The sequence below is a fragment of the Neltuma alba genome, unplaced genomic scaffold, assembly GCF_004799145.2.
Source record: "Neltuma alba isolate B1F8T4 unplaced genomic scaffold, ASM479914v2 tig00013345_pilon, whole genome shotgun sequence".
NCBI lineage: Eukaryota > Viridiplantae > Streptophyta > Magnoliopsida > Fabales > Fabaceae > Neltuma > Neltuma alba.
This window is the reverse complement of record NW_021637614.1, coordinates 28841-55671: the sequence shown is the minus strand read 5'-3', so window position 1 is coordinate 55671 and position 26831 is coordinate 28841. Positions and strand designations below refer to the sequence as shown.

The following is a 26831-nucleotide window of genomic DNA, read 5'->3' as shown; positions in this document are numbered from 1 at the left end:
AAAAAAAAAAGGAGGGCACTTTCCTTGACACGTGGCCTGAAGAAACCGCTGAGTGGATCTCTGAAAGTCGTCTGATTCCAGCATGGCAGCATCAGTCAATTTGCTTGTTTGGCCACTCGAATCCAACACGGGGGAAGTTTGAGGATGGTACGTTGTGAAGGTGTGAACGCAAATTTTCTCCATTTCACAGCTTTTAGTTTGACCGATGCAAGTCATATGGACTTGGAGGCGGAGACTGGGTCCTTGTCTTCTGGTCTTCTCCCTCTCTTCGCAGTATCGAACAATCTTCTGGCGATAGAGAGATGGAAGAAGATGAATTGCCTCAGAGCATTACAGGGGTCGTTATAATTTCTCTTCCTCCGCCAGATAAGCCCTCTTTGGGCAAAACAATCACTGCTTTTACTGTCACTGATTCTTCTCCATCTCAAGATTCTGTCATACCCAACGAAGAACGATATCCAGAGAATGATCTGCCAATTCGACCATACCCATCGGATCATCGGCGTCAATTTTCGTTCAGAAGACTTTTGTTTCGTGGTCCAACGAAGTTCTTTTCCTTCTTTGGTATTATCCTTTTCGCTCTTTTCCTGTACGGTTCTGTTTCTTCACAAACCCTTCAGGAATTCCGTAATTCTGAGAGGGAAGATCGGCCCGGTTCATTCTTCTTCCCGTTGTTTCCCAAATTCGGTATCCTTGGTCAGCAGGATGTTAAGCTTAAATTGGATAAACTTGTCGACGTCCAGAGAGAGAACTTAGTCTCCCAAGGAGCCCCCGATATCAACAAATTAGTTGCTTCTAGAGTTGCAGCAGCTGATTCTTCCACTGTCTTTCCAGTTCGGGGCACTGTTTATCCAGATGGGTATGTTGAAACATGAGAAGCATCGCTTTGAACGTTGAATTGTTTGTTTCATTTATAAGTCAAAAACTACTTTATCCAGCGGAAAGCAATTATTGGTTGTACGCTTTTATGGGAATTTTGCCACCAACAACTGCGTTAACTTCTAAATTATGCATTTCCTTTAATTGAGGATTTTTAAGCAAGTGATGTGTGTATTGAGCTAGTGTAATAAATTTTCCTCTAAATTTCCTTTATATAAGCTGGCTTTCTTATCATATGATAAACTACAAATCAGTGCTTTGCAGTCATTGCCACTCCCATGGTTTATATGCTGCCCCATCTGCTAAATGACACTCCCTCTGTTTCAAACATAAGGCATTTTTGTGTCCCTGTTTTAATATGTAAGGAAGTTAGTATTTGTAAGTGCATGATGGTTTTCAGACTTGTCACTTCTATGTAGGTTGTATTTCACGTATTTACTTGTTGGGAATCCTCCAAGGCGTTATTTTCTTGATATGGATACCGGGAGTGACTTAACGTGGATTCAGTGTGATGCTCCGTGTAGAAGCTGTGCAAAGGTAATGTCTGATTGTTCATCTCTAGTGTGTCAGTCAATTTCTCAAGATAATTTTATGTATTCATGTCTCATCAATCTCTGTCAAATTAGAGGCATATTGGGGTGCGTCATATTCTTGGATTGAGGTAGGATTTTAGCTTCTCATTGTATCTATATCTAGTTAATATGAACATACATGAAGGTAATAATTGGAATGTGCGCATATCCTGGAAAACCGTTTTGACCCAATGCATCCCTCCAAAGGGAAAACTAAAAATACAAGCACAAAAATATGAGAGAGTATAGACGGTTAAGCCAACGATTAGAATATCAGCTGATCATAATGGTTATTTTTCAGATTTTAAATGGGTTTTTGAGATGGAAAAAATTTGTTTACTCAAAGGATATAGTTGATTTAGGGAGCACATCTCTTATACAAGCCAGCAAGAGGAAGCACAGTAGCACCTACGGATTCTCTTTGCACTGAAGTTCAGAAAAATCAGAGGCATGGAAATCATGACAATTTCCAACAGTGTGACTATGAGATTGAATATGCAGATCATAGCTCCTCCATGGGGGTTCTCGTTAGAGATTATCTTCGTCTTGTCACAACAAATGGGTCCAAGGCCAATTTAAATTTAGTTTTCGGGTATGTATTTACATTTCTGTGACTCTCATTTTTTTTGGATATGTGTGTTCCATAAAAGTGCTGATTGTACCATTTCCATTCAAAGGTGTGGATATGATCAAGAGGGCTTACTTTTAAACACTTTGGCAAAAACAGACGGAATCATGGGACTCAGCAGGGCTAAAGTCAGTCTACCTTTTCAATTGGCAAGCAAAGGGATTATTAAGAATGTGGTTGGCCATTGCCTAAGTAACCATGAAGCTGGTGGTGGCTACTTGTTCTTGGGTGACGATTTTGTGCCATATTGGGGTATGAATTGGGCACCCATGGTCAATGTCCTTACCACGTGAGTAGAGACCTCTGATGTCATTTCATAATCCCCACATTAATGTTTATTTCTTGATTTTTCTGCATGTTTTCATTTGTGGTGCACTCTACCTGCATTTTCATTTCTTACCATCTTATTTGAAGTATTTGCGATTCCTTGTTTTGATAGTCTTGACTTCTACATGGAATATATTCTGTACAGAGATTTATACCAAAGCGAGATTCTGGGATTACGTTATGGAAATAGCCTGCTTGGTTTAAATGGACCCAGCAAAGTAGGAAAGGTGGTTTTTGATACTGGCAGTTCTTATACATATTTTACAAAGGAGGCGTATCTGAATCTCATTGCTTCTGTGAGTTCTTTTTGTCTATATTGTATACCATCTGGATAACGATGAAAATTTCTTCCATTAAATTCGATGAATTTCATTGTTATGCATGTATTTGTGCAGCTTAAAGAAGTTTCTGAGCTTGGACTTGTCCAAGATGATTCAGATACAACTTTGCCTATTTGCTGGCGAGCTAATTTTGTGGTCAGGTATGAGAAATCATCTGATGGACCACACCTTTGGATTAGCTTCAAGCTGTCTTATTTTTAATTTCTTTTGCCAGAACTCTCTTTTAAATCATTGTTCCTTCATATATTCTGTTTCTTACTTTCTACATGGTTTCTCTGATCTTGATCTTGACTTCTGCATTTTTTTTCCCCCCCTGTAGACATGTATCCTAGGCACTAATCAATCTCCAACGTCTATATCCCAATCCCATATCCATTTGAAACATCAAAACACACGGGGTATATTCATAAACTGCTTAACTATCAATCCTGTAACCAAATAAAAAGAAACAATGAGGTATTTATCTGATTTATTCAGGAACTGGCTCACACATGAAGCAATCTTCGATTGCAGCTAGACACATTCGATTTTTCATATTCCAGTGCCATGTCCCATTTTCATCATAATGTCCATGATTAGTTCTTTATTTTGTTTTTCTAACGCTATGCTTGTTTTAACTTTTGTTTAAAATACCTCGAGAGAAAAATGGGTATTATATTCTTTGCTTCAGTTTTGCTCACCTTAGAGCAACATCAATCATAATGACAGTCTGCTTTATATTTTGTGTTATACATACATACAGATCCGTCAAAGATGTCAATCACATCTTCAACACTCTGACTCTTAAATTTGGAAGCAAATGGTGGATTTTGTCCACTTTGTTTCATATACCGCCGGAGGGTTATTTGATTATAAGCGTAAGTATATGTCAATTTTAGCTCCAACCATAGTGTGAATGCTAGTTCCTTCAACAAACTGCTATGCTGCAGAACAAAGGGAATGTATGCTTGGCTATACTTGATGGCTCCGATGTACATGATGGATCCTCAATTATACTTGGAGGTAAATGAAAGCTTATCAATGTTCAAAATAATTAATGCATATGGATTTATTTTATATCTTATAGTCAAATAATATACATATGGATTGGTAACTACTCAAGATCCTAAATATAGGAGTTAGACAAGAGATTTGCTTTGGTAACATTAATTCACTTTATCTTCTAAATTTATACTCCCTCCGTTCCTTATTATAAGAGACAAATAACCAAATTACGTTGATAAAAAAAACAGTTAAAATTAGTTGAGGACAATTAATATGTAAAAAGTATAATGTTTTTTCCAACAATGCCCCCATTAATAAGGAGAGAGAGTATGAGAGAGAACAATTAAATTATTAAAAGAAAGAGAAGTGGGAGAGAGAGAGAGAGTATGAGTTGGAGACAAAATAAATAGGGATAAAATAGGAAATCAATACAAAAAAATAGAGACAACTTTTAAGTGTCTCTTATATATGGGAACATGTCATAAGCATCAAATGTCTCTTATAATAAGAAACGGAGGGAGTATTTGTTTTCTAAAATACCCCTATCGATCGTACATATTAAGAAAGTTTACATCAAGTTTAATTCCCATGTACATGATTAGAAATGATATTTAGGAAAATCAACATGAATTTGTTATAAATAACTTACTAGACTAATTTTTTTAATATCTGTAAATTGGTTACCTGGTTTTTATATTAAAGACTGTAAGTAATACTTGAGAAACTAGAATACCCCTATGCCTAATGTCTTTATGCGTTTGACTTTTGCAGACGTCTCATTGAGAGGATATCTGGTTGTATACGACAATGTGAACCACAGGATTGGTTGGGAGCGAGCAGACTGTGCAGTGCCAAGAAGATTGAGAAAGTCACAGAAATTCGTACCCCAGTAGCAATAGCATGCCCTGATTCTCTCACCAAGAGGTGGAACATGTTATTATATCTTTTATCATTTTCCCTTTCATATTCTGAGGTGCTTTGAGCAGCAACTCGTTTTTCTAGTTTATTACAATCATATCTTTGTACAAATCTATCACCATCTCACTGTGTATATGTATAAAATAAATACGAGCGCATATATGTAGCACAAACACACAGACTGATAATGAACATCAAAGGTTATTGTATTCCTCTACCACTACATATCTGACTGGTAAGTGGGAACTGGAAAGTAATCATCATTTCTTAGTTTGTAATTCCGTCGCTTAATAATAGATTAGTAACAAGTTTACTTTGGAGATGCATGTAATACAAAATTATCTGACAATATGATTAGCGTGCTTTATTTTTTTTTTTTTAGAATTTTATATTTTTATTATTAAATTTAAAATTAAGAGGAATAAAAAATTAATTTTTTATATAAAAAAACTTATGTGAGTAGGGTTTTAAGGGTTTATTAAAGTTCACATGCTTTTTTACTCAAAAAACAGATCACCTATCAACAAGATCTTCATATTGATAGTAGAATTTAAACTCATAATTCTGTAAGTTATGAGTCAAATCTTATCAATTGGATCACCTCTTGTTAGATAAAGAAATTAATGTTGCCATCACATATAATCAACTTTTTTCCTGAAAGCATCAAAATAATTCTTCAAAAAATAATGGTCTTCTATTGACCGGGCTTCATCTTAATAAAGAGTTACGACAACTTAAGTATGAGATATTAAATTTGTGAAATGATTTTTCACGATTAAGGCCCTCTATGACTTTAGTCAACGTTTCATGGTAAATAGGAGTGCTAATTTTCACTTACATTATTATGGGAAAAATTTGTTGCTCATTTCCAAGATGAAAATAGTGAAGAAATTTACTAGCGGTCTACCAAATATAGGTGTTGATTATCTTGATTCTTTATACATTTTTTTAAAATATTTTTTTTCACCAAACATGATCTAACTCTTCAAGAATTTACCATTAAGATCAAATTTGCAAGTAACACTAATTGATTTAAAAGGCAAAACAACATTGAATACAATGGTTAACTTCATTTTGGCATGAGCATTTGTAAATGTATTAATATAATTTAATCTTGATAGAAAGCCATAAATAGAATAGAATATTTTTCAACTTGATATAATTAGACGCTGGATTTCATGATGAGTTATATTATTTATACTCAAACAATAATAGAAATTGCTATAAGTTTTATATTTTAGATTCAGATATGGAGACAGGTGCTCATCTTAAAAATATTAAAATTAAAATATAAAATAAATAGTCAGATTAAATGACTACACTCGAAAAGTAAAATAACAACATATTTTTGTAATAATTTCTGACTTAAAATTTTAAAATTCAACAATCATTTTTTGGAGATTTTTCCAATGTGTGTATACTAGAGTGTTTTTTGTTTTCTCTTATTATTTCTATTATTTTTCTTAATTAGTTAACCCATTAAATATAAATTTTCTATTTAGTATAGATTTCCAATTTGAATTTCCTTAAAAAAGACTTGGACTTAATTTACATTAACATTTATTATGCATTGGAAGAAACTTGCTTGGTGCTAACCCCCCCGCCAAAAAAAACTTAATTAATAAGCAATACTTTTTCTCAATTGTAATAGATTAAATGATTAATCAGAGTGATTGCATGTTAAATGGAGCACAGTAACTAGCTCAAAACAGTGTGGAAAAAGGAATACTACTGCACAAATTATATTTCAAAAATTAACTTTTCTTTTCTTTTTCCTTCAACCGAAAATGAGCTTCCCAGTTCATCTCTTTGAATCGTAATGCCATGGCTATGATTTTTCTTTTAATTAATCATGTCACATTCAATTATAAAAGAAAGTAATAACTTTAATTTGGTAAAACTCAAGCCAGTCAGGAGGTATAAAAAAAACTAATTATTTTGTTGTGATTTTGTCTCAATTAAAACTTGATCTCTAAATTTTAGCTCATTGTAACTTAGTTTTATAATTTGGGCTCATTAGTTTTGACTTAACATAACTTAATCTTTAATCATTTAAAAAATAAAATTGTTAGCACTCAAGTTATTCTTTAAACTCAGGCCCTGTTTGGTAGAAAGCATTGAAAATGAGCCACAAGGATTGTAATTGCAATTGAAAAAAATCATTCAAATAGTATTTAGTATGAGTAATTGCTTGTTATGTGGAATTAAGCAAACTCAGAGGTGTGATTGCAGAATACCATGAAAAAGGTATTCCTCAATCTCACATATATGGGCTAATCTCATATAACAAGCAATTTCTTATATTAAATATTTTTTTAATAGATTTTCTCAATCCCAGTCTCTATGTCTATGCCTAATTTTTAATGCTTCTTATCAAATGGGATCTTAGAAATTAATTGAATTTTCAAATAAAGTTGGAGGATGAGCTACAACTCTATTGATTGTTGGCCATAACAAACTTTATGATCAAATAATTAGTATTTTTCACAACCAAAAAGAAAAGTTTTCTGAATTTTTTGATTTATTTTATTTTTGCGTTCGAGTTTTGAGTGAGATATTCGGCTATCGAGAAGTTGAGAACAGAACGTACTTAAAACGGAGAGAGGACCATGGAACTGAAGGGCAAAAGGCCTCAATGGATTCGACGACGGACACTCCGCAAGAACAACTCGATAATCCGAACGCTTCCGATGACTCTTCGCCGGAAAATGACATCGTTCTATCCCCTCTCCCCTCTGAGACCCCGCTTCTCGATCTCCAGAATTCACCGGAAGAAGACCAATCTTTGCCCAAAGAAACGACATCGGAGGCTCTCGACGATTCTTCTGATCCCGTCCCTGAAAATCCCGTTGAAGAAACGCTCCAAAATAGTAACCGAAGCGCACCATCACCGGCGGAGCCCGGACCCCCGGCCAGGAAGCGTAGGCGGCGGAAGAAGTTCTTCACTGAATTCATCGGAAACACGTCGCTTTCTAGGAACCGGCGATCTGAAGTTGCGAAAGACTGCGACGTCGAAGCACTAATTGCAATCTCCGTGGGCTTTCCAGTGGACTCTCTGACGGAGGAAGAAATCGAAGCCAACGTGGTCTCCACTATAGGTGGGACCGAGCAAGCGAACTACATCGTGGTCCGGAACCACATTCTGGCTCGGTGGAGAACTAATGTGTCGGTTTGGTTGACCCATGATCACGCCCTCCAGTCCATTCGGTCAGAGTACAAAGGGCTGGTTGCGTCGGCTTATCGCTTTCTCTTGGAGCATGGTTACATCAACTTTGGGCTTGCTCCAGCTATTAAAGAAGCAAAGTTGAGGTCTTTTGATGGTGTGGAGAAGGGTAATGTGATAATCGTTGGTGCAGGGCTTGCAGGGTTGGTTGCTGCAAGACAATTGGTGTTCATGGGATTCAATGTTGTGATCTTAGAAGGTAGGACCCGCCCAGGGGGACGGGTGAAGACGAAGAAGATGAAGGGTGATGGCGTTGAAGCTGCAGCAGACCTTGGTGGAAGTGTACTCACAGGTATAAATGGTAACCCCTTAGGTGTTCTTGCAAGGCAAATGGGTTTGCCTCTGCACAAGGTGAGAGATATATGTCCTCTGTATTTACCTGATGGGAAAGCTGTGGATTCTGCGATGGATACTGGTATAGAGGTTTCGTTTAATAAGTCGTTAGAAAGAGTTTGTAAGCTTAGGCATGCGATGATTGAGGAAGTTAAATCAGTGGATGTTTCATTAGGGACTGCACTCGAAGCTTTTCGGCGTGCTTACAAGGTTGCTGAGGACCCGCAAGAGCGTATGCTATTTAATTGGCATCTTGCAAATTTGGAATATGCAAATGCTACTTTAATGTCTAATTTGTCAATGGCTTATTGGGACCAGGATGATCCTTTTGAAATGGGTGGTGATCATTGTTTTATTCCTGGGGGTAATGAGAGATTTGTCCGTGCCCTTGCTGAGGACCTTCCTATTTTCTATGGAAGAACTGTAGAGTGCATCAAATATGGAACTGATGGGGTATTGGTATATGCTGATGGACAAGAGTTCTATGGAGACATGGCCCTCTGTACTGTGCCATTAGGAGTTCTTAAAAAAGGATCGATAGAGTTTGTTCCAGAACTTCCTCAAAGAAAGAAAGATGCAATTCATAGGTTGGGTTTTGGGCTGCTGAATAAGGTTGCAATGCTGTTCCCGTATAATTTCTGGGGTGGAAACATTGATACATTTGGTCATTTGACTGAAGACCTGAGTATGAGAGGTGAGTTTTTTCTATTTTATAGTTACTCTTCAGTTTCTGGAGGCCCACTTCTCGTTGCCCTTGTCGCTGGGGATGCTGCAATTAGGTTTGAAATGATGTCACCAGTGGAGTCTGTGAGAAGGGTAATGGACATTCTAAGGGGTATTTTTCATCCTAAGGGAATTGCTGTTCCAGATCCTGTTCAGGCTGTCTGTACTCGGTGGGGAAAAGATCATTTCACATATGGATCATACTCCTATGTTGCTATTGGGTCTTCCGGAGATGATTATGATTTCCTTTCAGAGACCGTTGGAGATGGCAGAGTGTTCTTTGCAGGAGAGGCTACTAGCAAACAGTATCCTGCAACAATGCATGGTGCGTTTCTCAGTGGAATGAGAGAGGCTGCAAATATTATGAGAGTGGCCAAGAGAAGGCTCTCAGTTTCAGTTGACAAAAATAAAACTCTTTTGGAGGGAAGTGATGATTTGAACAAATTATTTGAGAAACCTGACTTGACATTTGGGAGTTTCTCCGCATTGTTTAATCCAAAGAAAAATGATTTTGATTCTAGTTCATTACTGAGGGTAAAGTTTGGAGGATCATTTTTGGAATCTAGCTGCCTTTGTCTTTACGCCTTGGTTTCGAAGAAGAGGGTTGTTGAATTAAGTGAGATCAAGGGAGATGAGAACAGGATAACAATGTTGAACAACTTTGGGGTGAGTTTAGTTGGGAGGAAAGGTTTGAGTAGTGATGCAGAATCTCTTATCAATGACATTAGATTGGCTAGATCGAACCTTAGTGATGCAGAGAATTCCATGCACAGAAAGGAAAGTTTACTTAATGGCTTGGACAAAAAAGCCTCTTATTAATTGTATTCAATTTTTCTTTTTCCTCGAATTAATGAATTCTTACTATCTTCCCCCTCATTTGCCATTTTCTTTACCAATGATTAACATAGTTTACTTTTTTTTGTTGCTGATGAACTGCCTTATTTATGATTATTTAAATATGAAGCGGAAATCTTCCTTTGCTGAAATGGTCATTGAAACTTGTCAAGAATTAGTGTTATATTCATTTGCAATAAATTCTGTATTGGAGTGTATATATGCTCATGTTTCATGAAAACTGTCGTTAGTTGTATAATCAACTTATTGGAGGTTGAGGATTTTGCATCTATTCAGTTTGGCTTCATTCAAAGATGGCGGAGCTCGTAATGAATCTCCAACGCTAGCTCACCACATTGCTTTCTTCAGCTGTAGCTCAGGTATATATTAGAAAAGGAAGGGAAAACGGATCCATGATTATTTTTCTTTTTAGAAGAGATGGCTATGACAAAGCCATATATGAGAAAAGGCAAACAAAGAAACTTGCTTTGCTGATCCTAAACAATCAGAGGAGCATCGACAGGAGTACAATGTCCCTGAATATTGTGGGCATTCTTGGCGAACCAATTAGTGCATCTATTAGCTTCACGGTAAACATGATCAAGCTTGATATTCCAATTCAATGCCATGAGTCTCCTAATGTCAGTCTGTTAAACTTCAAGTGGGAGACCAGCTACATTTTCTGAGTATCAAATTTACTGTTTCTGCTGAGTTACTGGCGATTACGATGCTTCCAAGACCCTGAAGTCTTGAATCAAACAAATCCCCATCCCTCAAGATATGCCCTGAAGTTCTGCTTCAATGTTGCTTCCGTAGCTTTCTCATGAACCCCTTAACACAGTTACCACGGAAGTCTTGAATCAAAAAACCGCAAATTGCCGTCTCATCCATATTGTTTATCGACCCATCAATGTCCAAATGAAATCCAAGCTGTACCCGGATGGCTCCAATTGTTTGTAGGTGTAAGCATATTTCCTCCAATCCTGATCATTTGTTGCTGCATGAAGCTATCTGTAACATTTTGTACACATCTGAAATGAGAACTTCACCGGCCTTGGGTGAAATGGATGTGTTGCTTCTATCTTATAAGATCACTAGCAGGCATTAGCCAATAACGTTTTCCAAGGCACTCCTTTTATGTCTAATCTACTCCAGCAGACTGAGAAGAAATCAGTATGCGAGGAATTTTTTTCAGGCCAAGTTTCCAAAGGACTTGTTTAATCTTTTCAAGAAGGATGAGCTCTGTCATTCTCAGGAATGGGCTGGATTTTTTGTAAGCAGAATTGACACAGTTTTTCCCATCGTCTCCAACAAATGTTATCATCCTCATCAGATTAGAGCGGAGGCTTAACAAGAATACAAGAATAATCTGTCCAATCACTTACCTATGAGAGAATCTCAAATAAAACGGCGCATTTTGAATGTTTGGGTTGCGGTTCTTCATCTCGTCTGCATGCTGCTATACATAGATTTTGAGCCCATCAACTTTTAAGAGGTGGTTATCATTTCCCATGCATGCAATAAACAAGACTTTTATTTGGAAAAAGATCTAACAAGATTGAAATAATTAATTATTTACAATTTAAGCCTTTGCTAAAAATTATATTAGGTCTCATCAAATTGTAGATATTTTTATGGGCAAGAACATTGCCATGTAAACTGCACAAAACTTCCTTCCCCTTCTTTTACTTCAATTTCCAGTCTGAGGAGTAATCTGTAAATCTCTTTTATTTATTTTTACATCAAGCCCAAAATACAATATCGTTCAACATTTATTATAATTTGAGTATGCATGCGCGCGTAATCCGTTTATAATAAACCAACGGGGAGTTTCGAGCTCTTTGAATGGCGTAATTTTATTCTATAAAAATTATTAATGAAGAACATTTAAAACATACCCATTAATTTTTTTTCCCTTTTTAGCTACACTCATTACTTAGCAACGCTACTTTCTACTAGGAAACAATTCTTTTTTCTAATAAAATTATAAAAAAATGTCAAATTTTTGAAATCTTTTTATAGTCATCTGAATCTCAACTAAGTTAGGTTGAGCAACCATATAGACATGCAACTCCCCTACAGGCACACTTTTTCATTTACAAGATTTAAAACAAACTTTAATTGCGGGGAAGAAAAAAAAAAGTTGAGTGGACAGCGCCTTTTGACACTTGTCAGTTTTTTTTTTTTTTTTTGGTATTCACACGAATTCAACCTGAGACCCTGTGCTTAAACAACTTTGTTTTCTCATCAGTTCTAAAAAAATTTTCAAGTTCTACATTCTACAAAAATTTCTCATCAGTTCTACATTCTGTGATGTTTGAACAATATAGCAATTAGTATAATCGCATTTCAACCCAGAACAAATATCAATGTGATAATTTTCAAGTTGACTTGATTCCAGTTACATAAGAAACTTGAAAAAACATGAGGGAGGAAAAATTATGACAATATGCAGATTGATCTAACTGGATACCATGATTTCATTGCTACATTGAAGAGCTTGGGAGGCAAAGAACCTAACATCAACATCTGGATCCTCGCTGAGGTCAACCAAACAGGGACGTATAGTCTGCTCAAGAACCTTCATTGTTCCCAAAAGCAATTTCAAAATGTAAGCATCAACAGCAGTTTTTAAAAATAAACAGCGGCTAGTTGAGCAATAGACTAAAACACTGGTTTCCAATATAATCTTCAACTGCCATAAGAATGAAAAATGACACTAGCAACCCTACAGAGAAGAAGTCTCGGAAGCATAGTTTAATTGATATTGACATATTTTTACCACTCATCAAAGAGCGAAGTTAGGTTCTAGCTTGTCAATTTGCTAAATTTAGCAATTCAACCAAGATGTTTGAAACTTAGAGCGGAGAACTCAACAACTAACCAATTCAAAATAACATAGACAGAATAGCACTTGAGAACAATCAGGAACTTAATACTTGTGTCATGTGAAAATTGTAACTGGAAAATAATTATGAAGTTAGAAGTTCTAAAGTTTTCTTAGTGGCATATTCAAATATTCATAACATTGGTATGAGGTATCCTAAAAGAGAAAAACTAAAATAACTACTTACAGTATGATCAACAACTGGAGCAAAAGACTGCAACACTTTTGCAACATTGAACTTGATATTGGGAACCCTGTAAGATTAGCGATCAGAACAGATTCCAATGGAGATGCGAGAAGACCCAGGTTTGAATAGTTTTACCTATCTTTTGATGCAGTGATGACCAGAGGGAGCAGTTTAGAACAGGTAATCTCAGAGCCCAAAACAGGACCTAGCAGAGAAATTGCTTGCAAAACGGTCATCCGATTCAGATAGTGTGGATCATTAATCATGTCCAGAACCTGTAAATTATATTGTTCGAATGAATACCCAACTCTTTTTTAAATAAAATAAATAAACGATTATTTTTAACATAAGCATTAATTATCTGTTCTATAAAACCTTTCAATAGTAGGTACAACGTACAACTGTTCTCTAAGCATTTGAAAAAATAGTCGGACAGCAGCTTCCTCAAGGCAGTAGCATTTCCCTAAAGCAAATGACTCTATGGCTTGTAGAGGATTAGTTATTAAATTGAATCCGCTATGTCTAAAGGCAAGAAAGAAAACTAGCCAGGAAACAGGACATGAATAGCATGGTTTGTCCACATCAACAATTAGCTTTTGGGAAAGGATTCCCGGCCCATCAATTGGTGTCAAGCTAAAGGTCAATAACTCCATAAAGGAGTGCTTATGAAGAGTTGAGTGGTGGAATGCCAAGTGAAATGTCACAGTATAGCTGTCAGGACGTCAACTTTCCAAGGGCAACCAACTGACCAGGACTAAAGGTGGGATGAAATGACCAGTCTCATCAGATAATATGGGATGGCCAAAGGAGTACTAAAGGAGCGGGATAATATGAAATGACCAAGTCTCACATTTATAACATGGATTGTTCAACACCAGATACCATGGCTTTGGACAAGAGTTCCCCACCCCCATAGTAGCCTATCGAACACCAGATACCATGGCAATATTTAAATTCTTTTACTGTGAAGGTGAAATATTATACTAATGCATATCAAGAAACTAAGATATACATCGGCAGGAAAATGTCAAAAACAGACCTGAGGAATAATGTGCTGCATTGCCCATTCTGGTCCAAATTCTTCTGCCAAGCGTTTCACATTATTAGCAGCTGCATCTCGAATAGAGTATACCTACAATTATATCCAATACTGTCGGTAAAGACAGTATGACTTGGTTGCTCAAAAAGAAAATAAAAATGGGACTGAATTTGCAAGCATAGTGAACAAGTATGATTTCTTGAAATTGACAAGGCCAGTGGACAATTCCGTACAACCCTTCACCAAAAAATAAGGCACGCAAATCATTACACAGACTATCAGTTTCTTTGGTAGCCTACATAGCTAAGGAAGCCACAATAAGTTGAGTCAATCACTTGTCTGTTCACCATTTCTGCCAAATTGATATTTTAGCACTCTCAAATTACATAACTGGCAAAAGTTGAAAAGGAAATCAGCTGAAGAAGCCATGCTTCAACACATACAAGACTTGTAGAGAAACCAAGAACCAAGATGCATCATTAATAATAATTGCAGCAGCTAACAAGTTTCAAGAGGTACAAATTAACAGTAATCATTAAAGCTCTAGCACAAATCTAGTCTTTTAGTCAACCATAAATGCCAATAAAACATACTTCAAAGATGAGAGGACTAAACTGATCAGACCACAAGATTTACTAGCTTCACAAACCTTGTCCTTAAGCCATTGCACGCAAAGGGGTCCAAGTTTGTCATAAAAAAACCCTACACCCAACTGACTTGCCAATAAAGGTATATGTTCTATGATGGCAAGTCGAACCCTCCAGTGTCGATCTTCAGCAAGCTCAACAACAGCTGGTAATAGAGACTGGGATAACACGTCAATACCAATTACCTGTATAAGCACGTATATACTAAATTTCAATGAACAACATGTCGAAAGCAATATGTTTAATTGAGAATATATATTAATCCAAAGAACTTGGAATAATCAATTTAAAACCACCAACCTGATTAACTTGGTCAAGCTTGCTGATGATGTTCAGCCTGACATCAGGACATTCATCTTTCAAAAGAGAAAGAAAAATAGGGAGGAGCTGCTCAATTGTCACCTCCTGAAACCACCACAAAAGTAAAGTGAAGACAGAAGAAAAGGTTGACTGCGGAATTGATTATAAGAATAAAGAAACTAAATAAGGCACCAAATGTATACATCTATTCACTCAGGTATGATAGAAATTATTGGAAACCAGAGCCTAGAGTCTTTTGACAGGCTCTCACCTCCTTATCAATCCGTTTTTCTAAGAGTTTTAAAATTTCAAATAAACCATCCGCTATATAATACATTCTTTTTTCTTTTTTTTTTAATTTTTAAAGGAGTACACCTTGGAGAGAACTTGAGAATTAACCCTATCAAAAACTGCATTGCTTGGAATAGAACCTACCGAAATCCATAAATTCCAACTTGATCATCAATCATGCAAGGAGCTGCTGAAAAGTATGTCTAATACTTTACACTTTTTTTTTTTTTTGGCCTGAAAATAGTTTACGCTTCAAATAGCCTAAGCCTAATATTTTTTCTCCCATCACAGATATTCGAGCAAATAAATGCGCAACATTTCAGTTTCATGTTGATTTACATCTTCTGTTTCTAGACAGAAATTCTCACCTTCCCTAAAAGTGGTGCCATTCCCATTACAACTGAAGCCAATGCAGAGCGAACATACTGAGATGAGTCTGTGGATAAATCCTACAATGCAACAGACAAACTTGATCAGCCATATACATCTTATCGTCAAAATTCACAAGTAATGATAACTTTAAGATCTTTTGTAAAAATGCATGCCTTTAAACATTGTACAATATGCTGAATAGCAAGTTCAGGATTTAATAATTGGCAAAATTTGGTCACGTTTCCAGCAGCAGCAATGCGTACTTCAGCTTCATTGTCATGCAGTAGCCAAACATATGCAGGAACCAAGTCTGACCTAAAAACAATTTTCATCATCATATAAAGTCAGAATAGGTGAAGTAAATCCCTCTTATATCAAATATGACGTACTTCTTGAAAAACCTATTATGCATATAATTTATAACTTTCTTTCATGAATCATGGAAAAGTTCTTCATTGGCTGATAAAATGTGCGTTTACAACCAAAAGTTCACTACAACAAAACCAGATTTCAATATAGTGTCAGAGGGATCTTGGAAAATCATGAAGAACAAGCCAAATCATTCAATGGATATGAAAGGCTACCTGGTGGACTCAGGACCAACAACTTCACATAGCTCATATAAGTGATCTGCAACCACGTAGCGTACACGCCATGACTTGTCCTGTCAATAATTAACTTAGCATGAGTCTGCATCAAACAAAAAGAAACCAACCAAAAACAAGTACATAATACATATGAAGATGAAATAGAGAATATACTCTCAAATATATATCGCAACACTAGAGGACCAAGAAATCTATTTGGCGGTAAAATTATTCTAATCTTCCATTGATACATCCTTTGCATTAGGGAAAAAAAATCTACCAATGTAATTTTTAAATTTCTCAATTATAATTAAACAAACACACATGACTTGCAGCAAATAAGAAAGGCATATAAGAACAACACCAAAAGAATCAATCTAACGAGCAGTGAATATTCTAAAACAAATTATAGCATAAAATATAAAACAAGCTATATGAATGAATAAAATGTTCATAACAGCCTATGAATAAAGTTTCTACTCTTCCTTCTTAAAAGCACAAACATCATTGGTGTCAAAAAAATTGGAGAAGAATTACATTTCTGCACACACCCATGAGACAATTTTTCTGTCCCACCTTGAAATCCTGGTAGAGTCCTATTTTTCTGTCAAATTTTAAGATATAGGATGGCCACAGAAGTTGTAATGGCAAAAGTAGAAAAAGAGGAGGGGGAGGTAATGAAGCTTGTGTCTTCCTAAAACGGTCTTAACTTCTCAATTCTCATCATTTCTGTTCCTTCCAATGAATTCACTCCATCTCTTCCACAAACTAGAATATTAGCTCAAGGAACTTTCCGCAAAGCTCTCTAAGGATGAAGAGCAACTAAGGTAGATAAAATCAAAAGGGCAAAAAAAACTGACAGAGGAGAGCGAATTGGCACGGACAGGTTGTGTCCACTCATACAGTATGCATATCATGATGTATTGTGAAGGGCTTACCACAAAATGCATATCTTCCTAATTAATGTTACGTTATACCTGTGAGAATTTGGCTATAACTGGAAGAATATGCGCCACACAATCTTGAGGCTCCAACAATTTCCCAAGAGCTACACAACCCTCAACAGAAAGTAGCCGAACTGAATCTTGATCTACAAGAACATGAAAGGACGAATTTTAAATGTAATAACAATGCTCTATGCATGAACATGAAATGGTCAGCCTGCAATTGTTAATTAAATAAGTCACAGATATTCACCATGCCTTCAATTTTAAACAAGGGAAACAAATTTTTTTTATGCAGGGAAATTTAAAAGCCTAATCTGAAACACCAACGTCAATGGTTTGAAACTACATTATCTAGTAAAAAAAAATTAAAACAATAAAAAACTAATCAGAATGCCAATTTATTATATCAAACGCATATGAAAAGGATTTTTATGAGAGAGAAAAGTAAAGCAGAGGATATATGATATTAAAAGACAATATGAAACGGTTATCTTTACCCATAGGCCATAGTGCATATTCTTTCATTTTATATTCATCCTACTGCTGGGAAAAAAAAATGACACTCTTCCAGGTAGAAAAGGAAACGGTGGGAGAGATTACAAGTCACTATAAGCATAGTTACTTTTAGTCCATCAATATTTTGATGCAGCTGGGTTATAATTTTCTTAGTCAAGTGAATACTCCATTTGACATTGTTTCAAGACTTTCCTTCCAAGTTCGAACCAGATCTAATTCTCAATTTACACGTTAAATCACAATTTTCACAAATTTATCTTAAAAGGACATACGGAAAGTAAATTGACTTCACATATTGTCATTCATTGTTAGAGTAGCAGCGATCACTTTGGGTTCCTCCCATTGTCAAAGCCTTAGGAAGCAATCGATGCCTTTAAATATGGTTTACAAATCCTTAATACGTACACCTGATATTGTTCTCACCAAGGTTTAACAGATCCATGATAGGATGCCAAAATTTTTCACATCAAATTCACATACCATCATGTGCAAGGCCCTCAAATATGGACATGATATTGGTTTTCAGGTAAGCAGCTTCAACAGTAGCAGCAAAGTTTCCCAGGTTTGTTGCAGCAGCTCTTCTAACCATAGGCATATCATCTTGGCACAGCTGACCATATAAAGTTCTCAGTTCGGTTTTTATAGTCTCTGGGGCATGAGGGAAAGCAATATGCAACAAGCTGCATGATGAAACTCGAGCTGTAAACCACTCACCAGCAGCCAGTCTCTACATGATGGAGATTATGATCAATGAAAAGTTAATGCACTGCCATTATAACTGCAATATGGTATAATACTATTAAAAAAGAAAGGAAAAAAAGAAAAATTCCTCACATAATGCCTGAATCCATCACTAACATCATAGGAGATAAAAGCAAGATGCACCATGAAGCCTATAATTTGTGGTGATTTAAGCACTAATAGCTAAGTGTCTTAAATGAATAAGGTGCAATATACAAGCAGGGCATGCTTTACATCTATGTCTAAATAAGAAGCTCCACTATAGTCAGAGAAAGCAGAAAAGGCTTCCAGACAAAACCCTGACACAGTGGCTTATAGTTCACATGTCCTAGTTGGGGCTGTCCAGTACCTATAACCTCATTCCTAGCCAGAAGTAAACTTTTTATGAAGAGAAGGTGAAGGTTGGTGAATGGGACAAATCATTAAACGGTGTGTGTCTAGCCTATGTGACCAATGCCAGATTAATTGCAGTCCCTGTCGTCTCTGTCTCCATTCTCTATTCTTCTCACTGATCTTCTCCCCTCTCAGCCATCTGTCTCTCCCTTTTCCCTCTGCTTTCCCTCTCTTCCTCTCCTTTTTCCCATTCTTTACCCTTCAAGATTACAAAGGTATAACACTTCCGCTAAGAAGAATTAATTCATCTGGCAATATATGTCAGTTCCAGGCCTCATAACCAAAGAAGGTGAATACTTCGGATAAGTGGCTCTAATCCATATGGCACCATGCTCACGTAAAGCAATCCCAAAAATAAAAATACAACGGTCAGTAGACAAAATTTCTAATCTCCCAACGATCAACAAAACCATGGTCCTAGGTTTTATTAACAATAAACGAAATCCACATAACAGAAATCTACTCATGGTGTTTGGCTGGGAGTAAGACTTTAAACATGTCCATAGGTTTGATTAACAAAAAAAGAAAGAAGGAAGGAAGGAAGGAAGGAAATAGAGAGAGAGAGGGTGAGCTATCCATTGCTCTATATGTCAGATAAACAAAATCATAGTTCAGATAGTTCACAAGGTATGATCAGTGACTACTGCAACCAGACAAAATACGAAAATGAAAAAAGTGAGTTATGTCTGTTATGTTCAACTAGTTAACAAAAGCAGAATGAAACAAATGCACTCCTGAGTGTTATGTCAAATTTTCAAAATGTCTACGTAATGCAGAGACGAGGTTTCCACAGATTAAGCTAATACACAACCAAACTCTAAGAATTAACAAAGACAGAATATCAAATGAAAGAACAAAGGAATAAAGAAAATGAAACTATGTACCTTGACAAGAGGGATAAAGTATTCAAGCATTTCTTTCTCTCTCATTTGAACTCCAATTTTACCTAGTGACTCCACTGCTTTCTCCCTCACACAAGTTTCCTCAACGGTGCAGAGCGTTTCTAATGGAGGGAGCAGCACGTCCGCGTGCTCTATGCCACCAACATATGGAATAAACGCGCCTAATTCCTCTGCCACCGCAAGAAGCACCTCATCATCATCATCATTGTTCTCACCGAGAAATGGAATCAACTCCGTCCTTGTCCTTTCTTCCCCAAGTGCGCGTGCAATTGTCGATAGTTTGCGAATCGACTTCAGTCTAATTTGAATATCATCGTTCTTCAATTCATCAATCAAAACAGCTATTGGGTATAGAGGTTCATTTACGGAAGCCATGTTGTCTCACGAGATCCTCAAACTGCAACAAAAGCAAGTCACAAATGACAAATCAATTCAGTTGATTTCACACACACAAGAGAATCAATATTAAGCGCGGCAGCTGAATGGAATTTGGTCTTCCCATTTTCCCAGGAAGGCTTCTTCCCCCCATCTCCTTTACCCCCCTTAGCCCAAAAACAGCCAATAACAAACGTCAACAGGGTACTAAAATTTCACAATACCAGGAGCAAATATCAAAATCTACAAGTTCGCCTCTCGATCTCAAGCAATGGGCTATAAATTCAGCAGGCATCTTGACAAAAGGCGAAAGGCTCAGCAAAGAAAAATCGGTAAAACTACAAAATCTAATAATCAGAGGGAATGACAAGGAGAAGAGACCTACGGGACGTGGAAAATCAAGAAAATGGAGAAGCTGAAACGTACAAAGCTCCTTTGCAAAACTGGATCTAACAACCGACGATGGTGAAAATTGAAATGCCAGGGGATTTGTCGATTGTATAGAGGTTTTGTAGGGATATCCACTGCTCAGGATTTCTGTCTCATTCTCCAAGGCAACTGCTTCGCCTCGTCCAAACTCGACCGGCTAGAAATTCCAAAACGAATTATGAAAGTTATTTTGATATTTTCAAGTGACTTGCCGGATTGTAAAGTATTTCTTGCTAGTTTTTAACTGTCAAATTCCATAGAATCATATAAAAAATCATTTCTGCATTAAACGGGGTCATCAAGTGCCATGTTTTCAAAACTCGAACTTGACATGTTAATCTTACAGATTCCTGCCAATTATATCAAGCGTTTGATGGTTATCAGAACAATAGATAAAATTTGACGGTCCCTTCATAAACTACACTTACATATTATAATACTACCTCCGGTCCTTAATATAAGACCCCGTTTGACTTTTTGTTTGGTCCTAATTATAAGACCCCAATCCATTTTTTCTCTTATATTTATTATTATTCCAAGATAGTCCTTCTAATAATGATAGTTCTAACCAATACACTTAATTAGTAAGGATATTTTAGGAATGACAACACTTATTTATTACAAATAACTAACTTAACTTACTTCCTTAATCTCCTCAAATAAGTCAACTGGGTCTTATATTAGGACCTATATAAACCTTTTTATGCTGTTGAATATTATCCAACTATTTTCTCCCAGATAATATCGTCTAACCTCATATCCATTGTATCTGGCACAAGTTTTCTCATTAACCCAATAATCAACTACACTAGTTTCTGTCACCTTTTAATTTGATAATAAAAACAATTACATAATTCTATTTCTCCAAAATATGCATTATGCAAGACAATTATTTTCATTGACAATTAAAAATAAGTAGAATTTTTGTCAACATATATAGAATTATGGAGAGCAAAGTGACGTTCACATGATAAAAGAAGCCAAGAAGCTGAATTAGACATCTTGCGTCTTTGCATTCATACATTCAATTCTTCTTTCTTTTTTTTCTTTCACTAATTGTTCTTGAATATACAAAAAGCCTAGGGCTACTGAGCACCCAGATTATCAAAAACTTTCTAACCCTTTTCTTTATCTTAATGATTGAAACCCATGCAATCACACAATCTAGTCCAAAACCCACTCTGTGGAACCAGCTGTTCAAGAGGATCCTTAAACTTGGCCACCTCACTTAATTCTTCAAATGCATCAACAAGGTTCTGGAGCCTTGCCACAAACTCAATCATAAGAGTTGTGAAAGTAGCAAGAGACAGTGAACTAGCACTCTCATATGTCTTGGATTCTTCCTCTATTATCGCTGCGTCTGCTTTAAAAGAAACATGTGCAGGCCAAGCCGTCTGCTTATTTGCAGGAGGGTTGTCATTAGCAGCCACAGAGGAAGGTACAAACTCAGCAGAAATGATATTGTCCAAATTCTTCCTAGCTTGATCAGACCTGGGGCCCAGAACAGCTTCACTCATAGACTTGTACAGGAATTTTGGAGGTTCATGTTCATCCATGTTCATGAGGTCATGTGTTTCGCCGGTGACTCTTGGCCGGTTCCCTATTTCCCAGCCCTCTGAATCCACAAGAAGGTAAGATTTTTTGTCAATCTTCTGTTGGAGTTGTTCGGCTGCCTCTTGTATTTCATACAGAATGTCTTCCTGACGTAGCTTCTCCATGTTCTTAACTTTGGTTCCCAGTTCACGCAGCAATTTGGCTCCTTCATAGCCAACCCTTTGAATCTCACTTTTAAAGACTTGTCGCTTCTCAGGTGGAGCCTATGTATCCAAATGATCAAATGATGGTTAAGTGCATATATATTTGCGAATCAAATCAGCCAAAAGAAAATCATTAAGAACAGCATAAGAACCAACAATATCGTGATTAATGAGAAAGAAATCTTCCTGGATTGCAACCAACATAAAAAAAATCAGCAATATCAAGCCCATCCACGAAGGTGCTGTGGAGGAGGGAACATTTCTGATCTGACCATCCAAATCACATTTGGACATTCCAAACTTTTTAAACAGAAAAATATACTAAAATAGGGAAAATTTGTTTAAATCATGACCATCTAGATTTGATCTGGATGGTCCATATCAGATGCATACAAGGCAAATCATCCAGATCAGATGTACAATGCAATTTGTTTAGTCAAAGCAAGTCTCAGAGGGCCATGTGAACAATATCAACATACAAGTCAAATCATATTTGGACAGTCAAAACTTTTTAAAATATAAGAAAAATAAACCAGCCTGCGTAACCTTCCAACATAATGAAACACCTAAAAATGTGAGGTGAAAAACCAGATTAAGATTCGACGGTAAAATGCTAACGATAGTGTAAAAACAAGTACCTGTATTTCAGAAAGTATGCACCCATGCATACCCAAGACCGTAAATGCAACATGCCTCAGTGCTCCACTTACTTTCACATAATTCTTCCAAGGGTATCTAAGCATTTTGTAGCGACCATGAGGTGGCTCCCACACAGCAAATCCCATCTTTAATTCAATAATACATGACAGTGAATCAGAAAGATCACAAAAAGACTCCTAGTGAATAAGACAGAAAATTGGAGTGCCTATACGGTACCAATGTTTCCTCTTGGCTTGTAGATTCAACAGCTGATCTGTAGCCACTGTAAATTATGTCATCAGCAGAAGCCTGGTAAGTAAGAATTTTTGAAGGCACCCTCTCATATTCAACACAGTTAAGGTAACTATTCACAGAAGCTGAAGAAACATGAATCAAAGAAATGAGAATAAGAAGCTGCAACATTATATGGCAGCAAGTAGTTACAGATTGAACGACATTGAAGAACATAATTTAGAGAACCTTCCAAAGATCTTGCTACACCCATGAAGTTTTTGGCTACCAAATTGTGCAGATCTTCACCAGCCCAGATTGGATATATACAAATATTAACTGCCAAGGCAACAGCAGCACCGATTGCAATGAACAAAAATCTGTTTGTAGCTGTATGAATGAATTCCCTGGTATGATAACCAGATATTGTAACTAAGCAGTATGTGATCAAGAACACACGAAATCCATATTCATAAGCCTTCATCGTGGGATAGAGTTTTGCATAGGTGATACAAAATCCTGGCAATCATACAGTTCATCAGAGAACCAGGCACAAAGCCTAATAAAATAAGTCTCAGGAACAATATAGACCAACAATACATGACATGAACGAGATTGGAAACCAGACCTACAATGAAGGTACCAATAACAACAATAGCTTCTTCCCAATCTCCAGCCCACTCTGATAACTTTGCCATTCCCAAAGCTAGTCCTGCAGCAGACAAAGTCCCCAATCCTCTGTTGAACCCTTTGCTAAGTGTAGCTCCTGCAGAATTGCAACGTCATTGATCATAAACAAGTCAAAGATACTTGTGCCTGGACTCTGAATTGATCCAGGGAAGAGCATTTTATCTAGAAGACACCATATTTTCTGATGAATGAATTAGAAATATCGAATTCTGTCAAGGACGAATATTTTTCACGACAAAGCAAGAAACGATACAACATTGGCTTTGGAACATGGAAGAGAAACTAATTATAGCTGGTGGTTTTATCAAAAAGCGCAACAGGAACATGAATCGAAGAATCTTTTTTTTTTTTTTTTTTAAGTTCGGATGCCTTTGAAGGAAAACACTTGATAAATTTACAGTTAATATATTACTACACTGGGACCCTGAGTTAAATCATTGAGAATGAAAGAGATTAAAAAAAGCGTCTCCATGCTAATAATGCATACGCCCAAATTCGACATGATGTACGTGATATAAACACAGAATATAATCAAAGAATTGGTCCCCACGTACAAAAATTTATAAAACAAAATCAGAGAAAGACCATACCTATACTGAATTCAAAGACGACGACGACAGTCATTATAGACCAGACACAATATTTACTCATATCATGGAAGGGCTCTTTCAAGAAAATCAACAAGGAAAGCAGCATCAACCCAAATCCCACTTTCGCAGAGAATACGACTTTCCTGGGATCACTCCGACCCATCTCCCATGCCCCAGTAGCAACCCTCTTGAGTGCCTTCCAGCCCTCGATAATGCCATCGGAGAAAGCACGGTAAGAACAACACCTCCTCCTTGAACGAGCTTCTTCTTCGTCCGACCCCAGAATATCGATCCCAATCTGAGAATACCCCTTCATGGAGAGCAGCCTCTCCCTCTTAGCTTCGGCGAAACTGTACCTGAAAGACCCCATCTTAGCCATTCTCGTGTTCGTAGCCATACTTTCACCGACGCAATTGATTCACGTGCAAGGAAATGGAAGTTTGTGAAAACCGTAACTGAAGATTTGGATCAGCGTCAGACAGAGTGGGTAAGGGAGCGTGAAAACAGCGGGAATGCTGTGAGATTTTCCGCGTTGGAGTGTAGAATATGAAGCGAAAAGTTGCCAGCGATGATCTGATATGCTCTTTTTCTTGCTCGGAACTTGCAGAGCCGGGAATCGTGAGCACGAGAGCGTGTGCGTGAGACCAGAATACACAAAGTTGATCATGGAAGAACGAGAAGGTGATTTCCTCTTGGTCATGGCGTTCCGACGCGTGGCGGGATGAGCTCGCGTAGCTTACGCAATTTAGCTTGCATGATCACTATTTCTCGATGCTAAACCTGCGTCTTACGTTACTTTTTCTAATTAGGGTCAATGAATAATAACATTTTTTTAAAAAATAATGTTATTATCCAAAATAGGGGCATGTTGTACCATATCTTCTTTGCTTAATATAAACGCTAATTTCATATTTAATTTAATCATAAATGTAAGATCTCAATTTATTTTATTTAATATTAATATATTTTACCCTCAAGTAATTTCTATGGTAATTAAATATATTAAGTAATTCAAATACACATAATTAATAAGAGTATTTTAAAAAAGACAATATGTATTTACTACAAATAACAATTTAACTAATTTTTTTAATCTCTCTAAATTAATCAACTAAATTTTATATTGAAGACTGAAAGTAGTACTACCTTATAAATCAATTTATCAAGCAATGTGAAGAAAATGGCAGTTGTTTATCCCCATATACAATGCTTAACTAAGCTATTTACAAATATGATGGTATGGTTTGATCTGTATAAAAAATATCACCGCCTCTTATTTGTAATATAAGAGCTAATTTATAGTATAAATTATAGTACAACTTAGCTTTTATCTTAGTAGCAGACGTAACAATAAACCAGACTCTACTCAATTCTTTAGAATCTTTCTTTTTTTTCCCCCTTTTTTTTTTTTTTTTTGGGGGTGTGGCTGAATCTGATAAGAAGGCTATTGACAGTTATAAATAGATACCTTTTGGTATACATGGCAAACAACATAAGCTTATCTCCCTAACTCATTTTTGGAAGCGAAGAATAAATTCTTTTCAACTAAATTCTATATCCACCAAATTCGAATAGCTTCTTAGCATATTTAAAAGGATTAAGGTCAGCACTTTATATTTTTTTTAGCAACACCCAGTCGTAAAATAATTGTTTTTGGAAATAATTTTACCCTCCTACTTTTGAAAACAGTAAAACTTCCATAAAACGTTGGTTAAATGGGACCCGTAAACTTAGGATTCAGGAAAAATGACCCAAAAATACTTTTTGAAATTTAAAGACAAATTGGTTATGCAAATAAGTGAAAGGACCAAATAGGTATGAGGTAGAAATTTGGGATTCACAAAATTTGGTTAAAAGATTAAACTACCACTGAAGTAAAATGAAAAGCATCAATAGGTTTTACAAAGTGATTGACAACTTTCAAATTGAACTTGACCATTTTCATAATATGTTTTGCAATATGTTATTAGTCATTTACAAACTAGGCCAAACTTAAGGGATTAAGTTGAACAAAATTATTAAACACACAAAGTAACTGATCACTTGTGAAATAAAAGTACTCATTTCCATAATATATTTCACATGTTATTAGCCATTTCCAGACAATTTTACTAAACATGTAACGTGATTGACAACTTACAAAATAAATTTGACTATTTCATAACACACTTTGCAACTTGTTATTAGCAATTTGTAGACAATTTTACTAAATATGTAATGTGATTGATAACTTACGAAATGAAATTGACTATTTCTATAATGCATTTTTCAAGTTATTATTAGTTATTTTCAGACAATTTTACTAAATGTGTAGCGTGATTAACAACTTAAGAAATGCATATAACCATTTCCATAACATGTTTTGAAACATGTTATTAGTCATTTCCAGACTTGGTACAATTTTTTAGGGGGCCAAGTTAGACAAATTAACTAGACATGTAAAGTGATTGACAATTTGAAAAATGCGTTTGATTATTTTCATACTATTGAGTTAGTCAATTTCTAACAAGTATGACCTTTTAGGGGAATTAAATAATGGGGTAAATGTT

At 36.2% G+C, this 26831-nt stretch overlaps 4 protein-coding genes across 4 annotated transcripts; 2 read left to right on the top strand and 2 right to left on the bottom strand.

Moving 5' to 3' along the window:
* The first annotated feature begins 165 nt into the window (after positions 1–165).
* LOC114736584 (aspartyl protease APCB1) lies at positions 166–4969 on the top strand. The gene is made up of 9 exons (XM_028924444.1): positions 166–859; positions 1299–1416; positions 1814–2043; positions 2129–2368; positions 2552–2702; positions 2802–2887; positions 3490–3604; positions 3677–3749; positions 4503–4969. Exons 1-9 carry the CDS (start codon positions 303–305, stop codon positions 4622–4624), a joined length of 1692 nt encoding a protein of 563 aa, XP_028780277.1. The 5' UTR covers positions 166–302; the 3' UTR covers positions 4625–4969.
* Positions 4970–7260: 2291 nt separating this feature from the next.
* Positions 7261–9914, top strand: LOC114736582 (lysine-specific histone demethylase 1 homolog 1-like). Its single transcript, XM_028924443.1, has one exon. It carries the CDS (start codon positions 7285–7287, stop codon positions 9745–9747), a length of 2463 nt encoding a protein of 820 aa, XP_028780276.1. The 5' UTR covers positions 7261–7284; the 3' UTR covers positions 9748–9914.
* Positions 9915–12045: 2131 nt separating this feature from the next.
* LOC114736586 (serine/threonine-protein phosphatase 2A 65 kDa regulatory subunit A beta isoform) lies at positions 12046–20534 on the bottom strand. The gene is made up of 13 exons (XM_028924446.1): positions 20373–20534; positions 19554–19968; positions 18016–18262; positions 17050–17162; positions 16070–16149; positions 15659–15800; positions 15482–15562; positions 14823–14927; positions 14525–14707; positions 13876–13968; positions 12972–13111; positions 12837–12903; positions 12046–12343 (listed from the first exon to the last, which is right to left on the bottom strand). Exons 2-13 carry the CDS (start codon positions 19944–19946, stop codon positions 12224–12226), a joined length of 1764 nt encoding a protein of 587 aa, XP_028780279.1. The 5' UTR covers positions 19947–19968; positions 20373–20534; the 3' UTR covers positions 12046–12223.
* A 972-nt stretch (positions 20535–21506) lies between these two features.
* On the bottom strand, positions 21507–24658 carry LOC114736581 (aluminum-activated malate transporter 9-like). Its single transcript, XM_028924442.1, has 6 exons — positions 24283–24658; positions 23631–23768; positions 23252–23521; positions 23009–23148; positions 22771–22917; positions 21507–22192 (listed from the first exon to the last, which is right to left on the bottom strand). The coding sequence occupies exons 1-6, from the start codon at positions 24650–24652 to the stop codon at positions 21509–21511; spliced, it is 1749 nt and encodes a 582-aa protein (XP_028780275.1). The 5' UTR covers positions 24653–24658; the 3' UTR covers positions 21507–21508.
* Positions 24659–26831: the final 2173 nt, after the last annotated feature.

Coding starts and splice junctions, on each gene's coding strand:
- LOC114736584 (XM_028924444.1), top strand. CDS start 303: ATGGAAGAAGATGAATTGCCTCAGAGCATTACAGGGGTCGTTATAATT. Junction 2,369..2,551: donor ATGGTCAATGTCCTTACCAC/GTGAGTAGAGAC, acceptor TATTCTGTACAG/AGATTTATACCAAAGCGAGA. Junction 2,703..2,801: donor ATCTGAATCTCATTGCTTCT/GTGAGTTCTTTT, acceptor GTATTTGTGCAG/CTTAAAGAAGTTTCTGAGCT.
- LOC114736582 (XM_028924443.1), top strand. CDS start 7,285: ATGGATTCGACGACGGACACTCCGCAAGAACAACTCGATAATCCGAAC.
- LOC114736586 (XM_028924446.1), bottom strand. CDS start 19,946: ATGGCTTCCGTAAATGAACCTCTATACCCAATAGCTGTTTTGATTGAT. Junction 15,801..16,069: donor GTTGGTCCTGAGTCCACCAG/GTAGCCTTTCAT, acceptor AATTGTTTTTAG/GTCAGACTTGGTTCCTGCAT. Junction 14,928..15,481: donor TGGCACCACTTTTAGGGAAG/GTGAGAATTTCT, acceptor TGGTGGTTTCAG/GAGGTGACAATTGAGCAGCT.
- LOC114736581 (XM_028924442.1), bottom strand. CDS start 24,652: ATGGGGTCTTTCAGGTACAGTTTCGCCGAAGCTAAGAGGGAGAGGCTG. Junction 23,522..23,630: donor TATTGGTACCTTCATTGTAG/GTCTGGTTTCCA, acceptor TATGATTGCCAG/GATTTTGTATCACCTATGCA. Junction 22,193..22,770: donor GCATACTTTCTGAAATACAG/GTACTTGTTTTT, acceptor TTGGATACATAG/GCTCCACCTGAGAAGCGACA.